The sequence below is a fragment of the Quercus robur genome, chromosome 8 (genome assembly GCF_932294415.1).
Source record: "Quercus robur chromosome 8, dhQueRobu3.1, whole genome shotgun sequence".
Classification (NCBI taxonomy): domain Eukaryota; kingdom Viridiplantae; phylum Streptophyta; class Magnoliopsida; order Fagales; family Fagaceae; genus Quercus; species Quercus robur.
Window position 1 is genome coordinate 18,744,995 of NC_065541.1, and position 15,845 is coordinate 18,760,839.

General features: G+C 35.5%; 2 protein-coding genes across 2 annotated transcripts; one reads left to right on the forward strand and one right to left on the reverse strand.

Moving 5' to 3' along the window:
* Positions 1–1,432: 1,432 nt before the first annotated feature.
* Positions 1,433–7,726, forward strand: LOC126695984 (cytochrome c-type biogenesis ccda-like chloroplastic protein; the record flags this gene model as incomplete). Its single annotated transcript, XM_050392774.1, has 13 exons — positions 1,433–1,483; positions 1,756–1,846; positions 2,404–2,538; positions 3,493–3,548; positions 4,310–4,440; positions 4,551–4,636; positions 4,753–4,784; positions 5,494–5,655; positions 5,968–6,040; positions 6,137–6,237; positions 6,842–6,934; positions 7,268–7,314; positions 7,583–7,726. Coding segments are annotated over 13 exons (1,131 nt in total), but the record flags the coding sequence as incomplete, so codon positions are not given.
* Positions 7,727–13,045: 5,319 nt separating this feature from the next.
* On the reverse strand, positions 13,046–14,543 carry LOC126694892 (glucan endo-1,3-beta-glucosidase 11-like). The gene has a single exon (XM_050391426.1). It carries the CDS (start codon positions 14,375–14,377, stop codon positions 13,247–13,249), a length of 1,131 nt encoding a protein of 376 aa, XP_050247383.1. The 5' UTR covers positions 14,378–14,543; the 3' UTR covers positions 13,046–13,246.
* Positions 14,544–15,845: the final 1,302 nt, after the last annotated feature.

Consider the following 15,845-nt stretch of genomic DNA (forward strand, 5'->3'; position numbering starts at 1 on the left):
TACCATATTTTAGGTTTTACGTAAAAGGTTAATATGGTATTATTAGATATGATAAGAAGTACTGAGTTTTGAGTAAAAGGCTGATGTGGCAATTTCTTATTGAATTGTGTAAAATATGGATTTTTTACTCATTCTTACCAAATTCAAACTCATGCAATGAACACTATTTTTCTTTTTTAAGAGGGGTAATAAACACAATTTTTGCAAAGAGGGAACCCTTGGACATGAGATTCCTTTAAATTAGTTGGGGTTTATCAAAAAATAATGGCCAAAATAGAACAATAGCACTGTTTACCGAAATATATATCAAACTACTACTGTTTTGGAAAATGTTGAAATCTACTACTGTTTAGGTTCTCGAGTTTGGGAAACTCAAATTTTCCACGGTACTGGAGTTCCATAAACTCAAGTTCTATGAAAAATTTTCAAAATTTTTTATGGTACTCGAGTTCCATCAAAAAAATTTCGGCAAATTTAAATGCTATTTTTTCAAAAAACTCGATTTCATGGAATTCGAGTATCTGGGAAAACTCAAGTACCCAAAAAGTGATAAATCCGGATTTTTTAAAAAACTAACTACAAAACCTAAACAATATCATTAGTTAGCAAACGTTTCAAACTAATTTCGTTTATAACAATTCGAGCTCAGTGGACTCGATTTAGGAAAAATTGAGGTGGAGAAAACATGGAAATCGAGTTCAACGAACTCGGTTTCCATGAAAAACGATCATGGAAAACGATCATGTACCCACAAGAAATTGATTTGCCAACAACAAGCTCTCTGAGCACGATCTGATAAGAAGACGATCTGATAAGGTCCATCTTCTGCAGACGCAGCCAAACATTAGATGGCACTAGACTTCGTTATCTGATCAAGCAAACCCAGTCCATCTTCTGCAGACGCAGCAAACCCAGTCCATCTTCTGCAGACGCAGCCAAACCATGGCACTAGTTTTCCATCTTCCGATCTCCCGAGTCCAATGGAAATCAAGTTCATTGAACTCGGTTTCTATACATGGAAACCAAGTTCAATGAACTCGATTTCTGTACATGGAAACCGAGTTCGTTTTACTTGATTTCCATGTTTTCTCCACATCAGTTTTTCCTAAATCGAGTCCACTAAACTCGAATTGTTATAAACGAAATTAGTTTGAAGCGTTTGCTAATTAATGATATTGTTTGGGTTTTGTAGTTAGTTTTTTAAAAAATCCGATAAATCCTTACATATTTCTGAAATAGTAGTGAATTAATATATATATATATATATATATATATATTTCTGTAAATAATAATATTCGGTCATTTTGGCAAAAAATAATAGATAATAATAATAATCCTCTGTTTACCACAAAAGAAACCAAAAAAAAAAAAAAAAAATCTTGTGTTGTGGGGACCGTTATAAAGGCGTTCAAGATTATTTCACCCGCATTAACGGCTCATCTTCGCTCTTTTTGACGAAACACTCCCAATTCCCAAACTCAAAGTAATCTCTCTCTCTCTCTCTCTCTCTCTCTCTCTCTCTCTCTCTCTCTCTGCAAATTCCTTTGTACTTTGTTTGGTTTCCGAGAAAATCGAGCAACAATGAATAGAAAATTACGCCATAAAAAGGCGTTCAAGATTATCTCATTGGCAAATTCCTTCTATATTTTCTCTCTTTTGGGTCTTGTTTTTTTTTTAAAAAAAAATTTCTCATTAACCTTGGCTTAGCTAAACGTCAAACATAGCTTTAAGTTTCATTCAGTTTTCTTATTGCAGATGAGCTTGGTTATAAATTACTGCGGCAGTTATGGTATTAGTTCTTGCAGAATTTCAAGCTGCAAGCAAGCCCGGAAAAGCAACACTCATGGTGCGCCAATTGTGTCTTATTTTCTCTTACTTTTCATTCTCTCTCTCTCTCTACTATTGGGTTTTTTAAATTATAGTATTGGAGGCTTTCACGCTTCAAAAAACTTCTTTTTACACGCCAAAGTTTTGGGATTTTTAGGAGGTTTAGTGGAGCCCACATGGGAAAAACTCAACCCAAAAAAAAAATATATATATATATATATATATATTTCTTTATATTACCTTCAGTATTTGGTAGTGGTGTTGTTAGCTAACTTTCTAATGCCAAAATTCACCAAACCTGATATCTCAAGTGGGTTTATGGAACTTTTTCTTTTCGTATAGAAAAATTTCATTTTTGGAGTCAAGATAGCTTTTTTTGTGTGAATAAAATGTTAGTGTTATGGTGATTTTACAGTAGGAGCTTACGTGTTTGAATAGTTTCTATTAGTGAATAACATGAATGACTAACAATATTATTTGTATTTGTGAATAAAATGTTTGTCTGTTTTTGTCTTTCAATATAAAATTTACAATCTAACACAAATGAACCTCTCAATTATACATTTCAATGTAAAGGTAGATATATAGTGCCCATAAAGATGCTTAATAGACCTCCTAGAGCTGAGGATGATCACGAAGATAGTTTAGTTTTGTCAAAGAATGTTGGAAACAGTAGCTTTCAAGTTGCGACACTTGTAAATGCTGTTGCAGGTAATGGCCTTTACCCTTTGCTTTATGTGAAATATGTTGCTACTATAAGTACTTTTTTCCCTGTAATAAGTTTGTAATCTTTTTATTTTCCCTCTCTTTCTCTTGTTTTCATAAAGAGGAATTTTCTCATTTCCATAATCATTGCTTGTCACATGAAAGATTCATTTATAATGTGGAAAGTTTAGACTAATTTATCATTTGTATCCCTTTTCTGTGTTTGTTTGTGATAAATTACCAATTCTTTGAAATGCTTAAATTATTAAGAAATGGTGAATTTAATTATTTAACCATATGTCTAACACTTCCTCTCATATGTGGACCTAAACTCCCCCCGTCAATAAGTGGTGCCCAACTTGTGAGATTTTAACATTTTGAATGGGAGGTAGAGTAATGCCAGAGATCGAACTCGTGATCTCCTACTTTAATACCATGATAAATTACTAATTCTCCCAAAAACTTAAACTATCAAGAAATTGTGAATTTAATCATTTAACTATAGTTCTAACAATTTGATTCCTTTGTTTAAGCAATTTAGACTCACCAATGAATTATGGCTCAAATAGAACCTCCTTACCCTGTAAGAATGAGTTGGAGAATTTGGTCGTTGCCTCGTGGGTTCATGACCTACCAAGTGTCTCACTTTTACCCCAAAAAAAGTTGTACTTGTCAAAGTACTACCTGAACCTCAACAATTGAAATAGCAAGGCATGAGTTATTGTATTCCTAATGTTTGTGTGATGACACTAAGCAGAGCAGATTGCCAAATTTCCATTCTCCATAAAAGTCTATTATATCAGATTAAAATTCAAGTATAGATTATATATACTGAATTTGTATATCTTAGTTCCCCTTCCCATTTCTTTCAAACTTCTCATCGAATTATAGCCTTCGCAAATAGATGTTTGGTTTAGTTGGTTACACAGGTGAATTTCTCTTTCATTTCTTCTGTTTCAGCAGTGAATTTGGTTGCAACCGAGTCAGCAAGGGCTGTAAGTACAGAGAATCTATTGGTGAGAATCTGCTGTGTCTTTCTCTGCAATAATTTCCTCTAATTCATGAGTTCTCCCCTCTCTCTTTCTGGTGTTTTCTTCATTATCTTTTTATATTGAGATGCTTAGGAAATTCCATACAATATGAACCAAAAGAAAGTTTTTTTTTTTTTGATAAATATTATGAACCAGAAGAAAGTTGAAAGGATTTAATGAATTTTCCTTTGCCAAATAGATTTCTGGGAAGCATGTCGTGTCAGTTTACTTACCCCTATGAAATTTCTCACCACATATTTATTAATTTGATAGCCCTTGAATATTTTCTGCTAAATGACATAATAAGAAACATAAGATAAGTGCACACGTCACTCTTTAGTGTTCTCTGCCACTTTAGTTTAGGGTTGATTTTGGCCTCAAGTTGTTATGAGCCAAGTTTAACCTCCATTGCTTCTTGTGGGGACCTCCTAACAGTAGTCGGTGGGCTTGCCCTTGCACTGCATTCATACATTTTATACACGGTTTTATGTGTGACTTGCCAAATTATTTCTTCTTGGTGACTAATATGTAATAACATTTTGTGAATTTTTCACTCTGCTTAATTTCCAACTTTTCAATTTATGCCAACCTATCCAATTACAATTTAAATGTTTGAAAATTAATGTCTCAGATGGTTAAATACTGGTCTGCATGTTATATAGATTGTGCTATCTTACTAAGTCTGCTTTTAAGTTATGCTTCTTGTAAACGATATCAGGAACTAGAAATATTTTTAATAATTGTAGGAAGGAGCTGCTTCTGTTTATAATTTGGCTGATGGAGGTCTGGGAGATTGGTTTGGAGGCTTTCTCTTTTCAGCTGGACAACAGGCTAATGAGGCTGTCCAAGACCAGTTATCAGCTCTCAGTTTCACTAGGTTCAGTCCTACACTTTTCCTTCACGTTTGATTTTTTTAATTTTTTTAATTTTAAAGATTTACTAAGCATTCTGAATTTTCTTTCATTTACTACTTAATTGTTGTCACAGTTTGGCAGTTATCTTTGGGGCAGGGCTTGTAACCAGCCTCTCTCCTTGTACACTAAGTGTCTTGCCACTGACCCTTGGTTACATTGGTGAGCATTTTATATTGCAGATCTCATGGAAATTTTGTTCTTTGAATGGTGCATAGTCATAAGTTTGCATCTTCTAATATTTTATGTTGATTTCTGGATTGGTTGAAATGAAACAGGAGCATTTGGTTCTGGAAAAAGTAGAGCAGAGGTATGGCTTGCTAAATGAGTTACCTTGATTCACATTTTTCCTTATATTACTTTGTTACACTAGTTGTGTGTTGTGTAGAATCTTTGGATCATTGCTGAAATATTGAAATTAGCTAAGAAATATGATGACAAGTTATGCCTGTTAGGTTAATTCTAGTTATTTTCACCCAACACCTAGAATTAACAAATGACCATACGTAGATAAATATTTCTTTTTCTAGTTGATTAGACAGCCAAGTATATTGTTGGTTTCTTAGTTGTTATTGATGGAAAGGATGAAAAGAAACAGTTGAGAATGAAAACGTTTATTATCAGCACTTTACAAGTAAATCTCCATCAGAGACCTCAATTTAATTGTCATTAGCAATTTTTTTAATATCTTTTGAGAACACTGATTAATCTTCTAGTTAATCAAGCTTTTTAAGCAAGATAACATGTCTTCTAATACTTATGTTTCTTTATATTAAATGCCAAGAATCTTATAGTTCAATTGGCACCTCCTGATGTTTCCAACAAAAACATCTAGGGTTCAAATCCCCCCACCACCATTGAAACTATCAAAAAAAAAAAAATTTCTTTATATTAAAATTTTCCTGTTCTCTTTTATTTACGTTTATTAGTATTGATCTTTTTTACCTACCTATGTGATTGCAACTCTATTGTATTTCATCTGATCATTAATATGTGTTTTTGCCCCCCTCCCTGACCAGATCGTTGGGGATTCCATTGCATTTGCATTGGGATTAGCAACCACTCTAGCAGTCCTAGGCATAGCAGCCTCATTTGCTGGAAAGGCATATGGACAGATAGGGCAGGGATTACCTTTGGGAGCCTCTGGTTTAGCTGTTCTTATGGGTCTAAATCTCCTTGAGGTATTGATTCATGTTTTTATAGTATTTTGAGTCCTACTGCCTCATAATATTTGCTAGCTTAGCTTGATTACTTGTCGAACCACTTTAGTCTTTGAAAAGGCATTTGTAGATATAGTATTATTATGTTGTTTATATAAATTTTTAGTGAAGTGATCAAGTTTAGGAAATAATCCTTCAAAACAGCTTCAATGTTTTTGAGATGTGATAATAGAATTTGATAGTTTAACCTCTTAGAAGACTTTGTTTGACTCAGCTCTTTCCTGACGCTACCTTTTTTCTTTTTATGTGCTCATCCTATGTCTAATTTTGCAGATAATTGAATTACAGCTCCCCTCGCTTTTTAACAATTTTGATCCCCGTGCTGCAGCTGCCAACTTCCCAACAAGTAATCGGCCTTTAACTTTCCCCTAGTTATTCAAGTAATTGCTAAATGTCTAAATACTCTTACAAGTTTCAAAGTTGAATAAATTTGACATGTTAGGTGTGCAAGCATATCTAGCTGGGCTTACGTTTGCTTTAGCTGCCTCCCCTTGCAGTACACCAGTGTTGGCCACTCTGCTAGGATATGTGGCTACATCCAAGGTACTTTGAAATTCATTATTCTATAATTTTCTTTAATGCTTTGATCCTTCAGACTGTAGATATACTATGGTGGTCTCGCATGGTTAGTATTTGTTCTCTCTCTCTCTCTCTCACACATACACACATTGAGGAAGCTAGTGATTATTCCTTAAGTGTCCTTTTTGCATATTTGCCATATTTCTATGTGTTTAGCATAACTGAACTAAGATTCATTAGCTCATAGACTAGTGATAAGAGTTATGAGTCTAAGCGCTGCTTCAGTATTGCTTAGGAAGACCAACTTTCAAGCTGATGCAAGTGGAAGGGTTACTGAGGGTCTTTTTACTCCTTGGAAGAACCTCTTGATTTGGTGGAGATTCTTAAGTTCATTTTGATTCTCTCAATAACCTCTTATGTTACTTGAGGCAATAGAAGATATATGTAATATGTTACTATTTGAGATGAATAATCTTATCCCTCTCTTTAACATGCAAATATGTCAAAGAAGAAAAAAGAAAAAAAGAACAAGGACTTTACTCAAAATGTACTGCACATTGATTATTTGTTTACTGTTAGCCAGTTTTATCTTTAAATTTGTTCAATAACAGGACACTTACATTAACAGGATCCAGTTGTAGGAGGCAGCCTACTTTTGACATACACAACTGGCTATGTTGCTCCTCTGCTTCTTGCTGCTTCTTTCGCTGGAGCATTGCAGGTAATATGCTTTCTTCATTGGATAAGTCATTTCAATTCTAGTGCATGTGTGGAAGGACAAGCAAAAGCTTCCATCATCATTCTGAGTTTTCTGACATTGATATCATAATTATAAATAATAATAATAAATAAATAAATAATAGAAGAAGACATTGATGTCATGCACAAACGTGTATGCCAGCATATGAGGTCATAATTCTGGCAAATGCCTTGAACCATATATCTATAGTAACTCGTTGCATCTGTACTACACTTTTGAATTATTCAAATCATACTAAGACACTGTCCTGTTCGAAATTTCTTTTAGCAAATATTAATGCTAAGATATTTGCAGAGCCTGCTTTCATTCCGCAAGTTCTCAGCATGGATCAACCCAATCAGGTAGTTCTTGGGTTCATCTTATTGTCTTACTTCTCATAATGGGTAATACTCATTCACCTCTGTCATCAGTCACATGTTCACAAGACTGGTGGTAGACACTGTTACAACCCCTTAATCACTCCATAAATGTCACTCAACCCACTTCATAATCAGCACATTAAAATGATGTGCAACTATCACACATCCTTCGCAAGCTGTTTTCTCATTGATCAGATTTCTTGCTGTTTCGTTGTTTCTGATATGGCTTTTGCATTGGTTGTTTTTTCAGTGGTGCACTTCTGTTAGGAGGGGGTGTTTATACTTTTTTGGATAGGCTATTCCCAGTCACGATGGCAATGTAGAGTACTGGTTGATGTACAGGAAAGAAACAGAAATATATAAATAAAGTAGAAACTGTCGAGCATAGGCAATATATTCTGCTGTTTGTTTTTCTTTCTTCCAACCTCGTAATTGTCATAAAATCATGTTTAAAAATGAGGAAAAGAATCGCTCCCCCATTCTAGTGCTTTGATAACACGAATAGCGTGAAAATGAGTTAACTACGATGGTAAAATCAGCGCTCTTTTCAAATTATTTAGTAAACACTCCTTTTGTAAAATCATCTTTTGAAGTGATGATTTCTCATTTTGTGGTGTCTGACTTGACAATGCTAAGTTAGCAAATAGTTCACGTTGAATCTGTGTTTGGTTCGATGGAAGTTGATTTTCAAATAATATTTTCCACATTTATAGGTGTTTTAGGCAACGTAAAATTTTGGTGTTTCGATTGACCGTAAAATAAAAGCACTTATGACAAAAATTAGTTTACGATTTCATTTTCCGTAAACAATTTTCTACCTCACCCAAAACTTATCAATTGAACTGCCATCCCCTATTCATCTATTGTCTACCACCCCCCCCCCCCCTCCCCCACCACTAACATCTTCGGTATATGATGGCCAACCACCACCATCGGTGGCCAATGGTCACTGGTGCTTGGCATTGCAGGTCTTTGATCAAGAATATATATTTTTTTTAATCTAAAATTCTCCACTTTTTATTATATTTGTGCTTGGGACTTAGGAGATGAGAAAATATATTTTCCATAGCATTTTCAGGAACACAACCAAACACTTAAAAATATATTCTAAAGTATTTCCAAGAACATTACCATATACTTGAAAATAATTTCTTTTCTAAAAATTATTCTCCTGAAAATATTTTACGGCCATCAAACCAAAGAGTGCCAAAATGTTTTTTGAACTGATGATTCTTCTTTAATAAATAAAATTGTTTCTTAACTCTTACCGTGCATATTACCCTACTTAGCCAAAAACCTACTAAAATTGACTCTTAAAAAGATGATTTCATGAAACCATCTTGAATCCAAAGACAAATTTAGTGTTAAACAATACAATTGAAAGTTCAATAAGTGTATAAAACACCTTAAACGATTAAATCCCAATTTACAAATTACCAATTCAAACTTAATATCAAACAATTAATGTGCGGAATATGAACATAAGCTTAATACAGAATTGATAAACAATCTAAACCAAATAAAATCACATCCACAACAAAAATTAAATGGCAAAGATTAAGGGAAGAGAGATGCAAACACAAGGACAACACACGATGTGTTATCGAAGAGGAAACTGAAGCCCTCGACGTAAAATCTCTCTGTCGCCCTCCAAGCGGTAAATAATCCACTAAAGAATGTAGTTGGGATACATGAACAGTAGAAGACCCTTTAAACCTAATCTACCCAATGTACCTAAGCTCTTCAAGCTCCTATTGCAACGAGGTTACGCCAAACCTATTTCTTCTTTAGCTTACCGGATTCCGCTACTTGACCATAGCATCAACCAATATGAAATTGGTCTCTTCTTAACTGCTTCCCAAAGCACCAAACAGCCTTCTCACAGATATGAGTATGGTGAGAAAATGTTTTGGTAATATACCTCTTAAGGATTTAACAATAGAGAGGAAGAGAGTAGAGGAATTTGAAGAGTTTTTATGTGAAGATTGTGGATGAATCAATCTTGTTTTTCTCTAAGATTTCTCTCTCAAAATTCTCTCTGGAAGCTCTCTACATTTCGTGGGTATAAGGGTCTATATATAATGGGGTGAGAAAGGAATGTGAAGAGTCAATTTTTCCTATACAGAGTGGTCTGACAACTTGGCCTCGCGACTAGACTGAGTCGCGAGTTCAAGCCGCAAGCTAACGGCCTAGCCAGCCTGGGACTTTTGTCCTGTAGTGCAACAGCTGACATGACTCTTCAGGTCCCCTGCATGCTTCACACGTGTGCCAGCTTTGGCGACTTGCCAGTTGCGAGTCACCTACAAGTTCCAGTCACGAGTCTCTGCATCCTTGCACAATCTTGAGCATTTTTTCACACTCTCTCACTCACTACCCTTACATGATTCTCACCTAAATACAAGGTTACTAATTGCTAAAATACAAGCAAATTTGGTACGGAATAAACCCAACAAGATGGTTGATAAAATTCAACCTTACAAATCATCCTTTCAAGAGAATAATAACAACAATATTTTCAAAAAAAAAAAAAAAATGTCTTTGAACTTCTCTTCAATAGATAATTAAGAGGATAATATAACATGTACTCATATTGTGACACTTGATCCAAAATTTTAACCAGTAATTCTTCTCATTAGTATCTAATGTGGGACTTTATAATTATCACACTATTCACATGTATATATTATATTCATTGCATGTTGATTTCGTTTTAAAGGACCTTTTTTTTTTAGAATTTTTTTACAAGGCCTGAAATAGTCTTTTTTGCTGGTTTTTTTTTTTTTTTTTTAGTAGGATAGTCAATAATAGCAAATTGAATTGTTAATCACGGGTGAGCGCAGTGAGCCCAAGTCTAGACATAATGAAAAAGGGTTCATACTAGTCTAAAAAGGACAGCTTTTTGGATGAGTGGAATGAGATTTATTTTTGGACCCGGATTTCCTCCAAACTGGTTTGGAGGAAATCCTCCAAACTGGAACAGCTATCACTTAATGCAACTGACACTTAAGCTTGGGTCATGTGCGTTGCACATGACTCATTTTAACTGAAGAATTGTTAACTTTAACAGCGTTAGTCAAATTTTCTTCTCAGACTACACTGATACACAGCCTCAAGCCTCACGTCTCTCTCTCATCTTCTCCACTTTTGTCTTGGTCTTCTCAGCAAGCTCAGACCGGCGAGCTCTTGTGAGGCGGAATCTACGGTGGCCACGTGCAGCAGCCGCCGGTCTCACAGAAGAAACACTCAAAGCCTCATTAATATAACCAAACTTTAAAGAAACAATAATCACCGGTGGATTTGAATAGGAACAAGAGTGGTTCATAAACTCAATCAAAAATGTATATATAGAATTTAAGGAAAAACCAAACTATTCTTTCTAATACCAGGAAAAATCAGCCAAAAACCCCTTTTTGAAACCCTAAGATTCAACGCAAAAAAAAAAAAAAAAAAAAAAAAAAAAAAAAAAAAAAAAAAAAATTCAAAACCAAAACCAAATGAATAAGCAAAATCTGTTAAGATAAAAAAAAATTAAAAAAAAAAATCGGACCTTTATCGATTAAGGGTGAAGATGATGTTGCAGAACAGATGTTGTCAAGTGGGAGAAGAGATTTCAATTTGCTCTCTTATAAAAATCGGAGCCTTGAAAAGATTGGTGGTAGGATCGGTGGTCCTTGGCGGCGAAGAGATGGGAATGGCAAAGAGAGAGAAGGGATGGGGCGGAATCGGTGGAGGAACGGCGTGTGCAGTGGGTGGCCGGATTCTCTTGTTGGTTTGGGAGAAGGGATAAGAGAGAAAGAGAGAGGAGAGAGGCTGGCCATGTGCAGTGGGTGGCCGGATTCTCTTGCCGGTCTGAGGTTCGGAGAAAAACAGAGGTGTGGCCGCCGTAGATTCCGCCTCACAAGAGCTCGCCGATCTGAGTTTGCTGAGAAAACCAAGACAAAGGTGGAGGGGATGAGAGAGAGGCGTGAGGCTGTGTAAAAGTGTATGTCTGAGAAGAAAATTTGGCTAACACTGTTAGGGTTAGCAACTCTTCAATTAAAATGAGTCATGTGCAACGCACATGACCCAAGCTTAAGTGTCAATTGCATTAAGTGACAGCTGTTCCAGTTTGGAGGATTTCCTCCAAACTGGTTTGGAGGAAATCCGGGTCCTTTATTTTTATTCTTATGTTAGTCACGGGTGAACCCAAGTCTTAACACAATGGAAAAGGGTTCAAACTAGTCTATGAAGGACAATTTCTTTTGGATGAGTGGAATGAGATTTATTTTTATATTTATTTAATTTTTTAATTTTTTATTATTATATTTTAAAACACAGTTGAGAGCCAACAACGGGAAAAATAGGTAACTAGCATTAATTTTCTAACTATTTAGTTAGTAGTTAAGGTTTCAAAACTATTTATTTTTATAGCATCTCGAGTCTTTTAAACTCGATTTTGGGAAATAACTACAGAAATCGAGTCTTAGAGACTTGATTTAGAAGGGTTATACATAAAACCAAATCAGTGAGGAACAGTGAGGAACCAGAACATCAGGGAAGAAATCAGAGAGAAAAAAAAAAAAAAAAAAAAAACAGAAACAGAGAGATCGGAGTGGGTCGCGCGAGCCCAGGCAGAGCGGCGCCTGGGTCGCGCGAGCCCAGGGGAGACCCAGGCAGCGCGCGGCCTGGGTCTCGCGAGACCCAAGCACGCGAGACCCAGGCAGCGCGGCGCCAGGCGAGACCCAGGCAGCGCGCGGCCTGGGTCTCGCGAGACCCAAGCTCGCGCGACCCAGGCGCCGCTCTGCCTGGGCTCGCGCGACCCACTCCGATCTCTCTCTGTTTCTGTTTTTTTTTTTTTTTTTTTTTTCTCTCTGATTTCTTCCCTGATGTTCTCTCTGTTTCTGGTTTTTTTTTTTTCTCTCTGCTTTCTTCCCAGAACGTTCTGGTTCCTCACTGTTCTCTCTCTGTTTCTGGTTTTTTTTTTCTCACTGACTTGGGTCTACGTATAACCCTTAGAAATCGAGTCTTAGAGACTCGATTTCTGTCTACCCACGTGGAAAACTATGCCACGTTGGAAGAAATTAGTGCATAGAAATCGAGTGTTTTATGGTCGAGTTATTGCCCAAAATCGAGTTTAAAAGACTCGAGATGCTATAAAAATAAATAGTTTTGAAACCTTAACTACTAACTAAATAGTTAGGAAATTAATGCTAGTTACCTATTTTTCCCGCCAACAACCTAAGGATTAACACCCCGTTTGTATGATATATAGAGATATCATTTGATCCAAAAGCTTAAACCAATGAACTTGAACCAAATTTTATTATATATAATTAGTAATTCTTCTCATTAGTATCCAATACAAGACTTTACAATGCTACAAATCTCCTAATCACACTATTCACACATGTATATTCCAACACTTCCGAAGTTTATATTCATTGCATGATGATTTTGTTTTAAAAGACTTGAATTTGTCTTTTTCGCTTGTGTTTATTTTTTTAAAGTAGGATTAGTCAATAATATCAATTTGAATGTTAGTCACGGGTGAGCCCAAGTCACATAATGGAAAAGGGTTCAAACTAGTATAGAAAGGACAAAGACTTTCGGATTAGTGGAATGAATTAGACAAATTACATTCTTAGTCCCTGCAGGTAATTTTAACTAGTTGGTTTAAACTTTAAAAAGGTTGTAGTTGTAGAAATCTATAGAAAAGCAAAAGAGACAACGAAAGTAAAACCGAGAAAGAGAAATTGAATATAAAGTATAAACAACCACAACTTAAACAATAATCAAAAAGCAATAACCTACACTTAATTTCTATTCATCCTCTCCCCCAAAAAATAAAGAGTAAAAAATACTAACAAACTAATCAGCCTTAGAATTTGTATTCATATACTTTGACCTTCTACATTCTTTATCAATCCAATTGCCTCTAGAGAATTGCAATTGATGCTATGCAGAAGAATAACAATATAAGACTATTATATCTTTTAACAGCAGAAGAACTAACAGTAATTCCATCAGTGAGTCGAACGGAATACACTGGCATTTTATCGGGTTGGAACAATCCAAAATTTCTCTCGGATGTTGGTCCAGACTTCATGTTTTCGTTAAACAATGCAAAAATATATATGTCTAAATCCGACCCCAATGGTGTCACTTTGTTTTCAGCAACCATCTTTATCAAATTGCTATTGTACTTGGCTGCATTATCAAGTGTAGCACCAACTTCATCAGCATCTCCCTTCGATGGCCAACCAGTCTCTGACTCACAAATTGAGATCCCCTTATACCCCAACAAAGTTATCGCAGAATAAACCGCATCAATTTGTGCAAATAACATGTTGTCATATACGAGCTTGGTAGTTGGATCCACAAACCCGTTATTTGGCTCAAAAAGAACATAATTAATATCAATTTCACTTGGGCTACTCTTGTATGCAAAAAAGGGGTACATATTGATGTAGAAAGGTGAGCCTGTCTGCACGTGAAAGCTCAAGATTGCTTGCATATATACCTTATAGTCTTGTTTAAAGGCTCCAGCAGATGGAGGATAAGTAGATTCCATGATGTCGAGAGAGTGTGCGGTAGTTACGTTGATACTCTTGTCTAATCCTAAAGAAACCAGTGCAGCATACACGCTTTTCATGGCTGGAACCAGATTGTTGCTCCACTCAGCATTGTTCAAAGTTAACACTTCGTTACCTACCATGATGCCGGTAATCTTCGTTGCCGGCAAGTATGTTTGAACATTCGATTTCACCCATGTCAAGGCTTGCTGTGGATCACTCATCGATGATAATAAATTGTTGCCAATTGCAACCATGAATTCGATGCCGGTGTTGGCGAATGCACTAAGAATTTGAGGATTTGCATCGTAAAGCTTCGCCTTTGTTGCACCAATGGAGTTGATGAGAGGAATAACATCTGTGGGCTGAGGAAGATTGTCTCCAAGTTGACCATAGTTGATTCCGAGGGAAGCTGCGGAACTCAAAGTAGGACTAGAAACAAGAACAAAAAGAACCAAAGAAGAAAAGAGCGAATTAATTCTAAGGGACTCCATAGCCGCTTTTGGAAAAAAACTGGCTAAGAGAGACAAAACTTCTTTAGTTTTGTGTGGACTGGCGAGGGAACTATTTTTATAAAGATTCAAGAACCACCTACCCCAGCCGCCTTAACTTCTTTAGTTTCACTGTTTTCAATTCCTATTTGGAAACGAGGATACAAATTTGAATGCACGTTGATTTGTTGAATATTCAAATTTGAATATGTATATTTATTGCATTTAATAAGGAAATCTTTTCAAGTAGGAAATATGTATCTCTCTCTCAGACGCACGTTTTGCTCACCGCAGTGTCCAAAGGCCAAAAAATTGACTTTTGTTTGTTACAGGCTTACAGCGTGCGCACGCGGCTGTGTTTCCGCATCAAAGTCATGCCCTGGCGGCGAATTCATGAGGCGTAACGAAAAATAACAATAAACTTTTGACCACGCTGAGGATAATGAAATCAATGTCCAATTCTAAAAGCATGCCATGCCTTTGGTCTCAACATCAATAAGCAGAGATTTTTTTTTAATGAGGTTGTTTAATAAGTTGTGCATGCAAGTTTGGAGTCTAGATAGCATGTCACAGTTTTGTATGTGTTAGGAACTTCCGTGTTTGAATTCACTTGGTGAATATCATGAAAGACTAACATACATTAGAAGAATATATAGAGAGAGCAACGCAGCCAGATTTTTTTTTCCAGGGCCAAGCTAAATGTATAATAAGAATGAAATCCAAATAATCACAGACACATATACATATATATGTTACCTATTTATTTATTATTTATACATAAAGAATGTTTGTAATTTTGTTTTAACATCAAAAAAGTAAGTCTTAATTTATATCTTTAGGGAAAAAAAGAAGTAAGTTTTGATATGTCAAAAAATATACAAGTTAATTTAATAAAAATAAAATATAGGATAAATTATATGCTTGGTCCTTAACTTTTACGTTATATTTCAATTTGGTCCCTAACCTTTTAAATGTGTCAATTTAGTCTCTAATTTTTTAGTAGTGTGTCAAAATGGTCTCTATCATTAAGTGATAGATGAAAAATATAGTCCTGGCTAACAACTAAAATTAAAAAATAATTTTTATACAACTATCATGCCACCTAGACTAAATTAAACTAAATAAAAAAACAAAATAAATAAAATAAAAAACGAATCTCAAGTGGCATGAATCTGGACTCTGGCACCCAAATTAAGACTCTCTCTTGCTGTGTGTGAAAACTACACACTTTGGCCTACCATGTTAGAATTTAGTGATATTATCTCAAGGCTCACCAATCAGGTTTAGATTTTGACAATGCAGTCATTCACTTTTTTTTTTTTTTAACTTCGTCCCCATCAAATTGATTAATTACAAGAAAAATGTTGTAAATTTTCTGCTAATGCAAATCAATGAACCATACCCTATCGAGATGGATCTTAAGAGAGGAGTTCTCTATATTTTCCTTTGGATCTCATCTGTGTTCTCAACT

Excerpts from the sequence above, each read along its gene's own strand:
- LOC126694892 (XM_050391426.1), bottom strand. The coding sequence starts at position 14,377 with ATGGAGTCCCTTAGAATTAATTCGCTCTTTTCTTCTTTGGTTCTTTTT.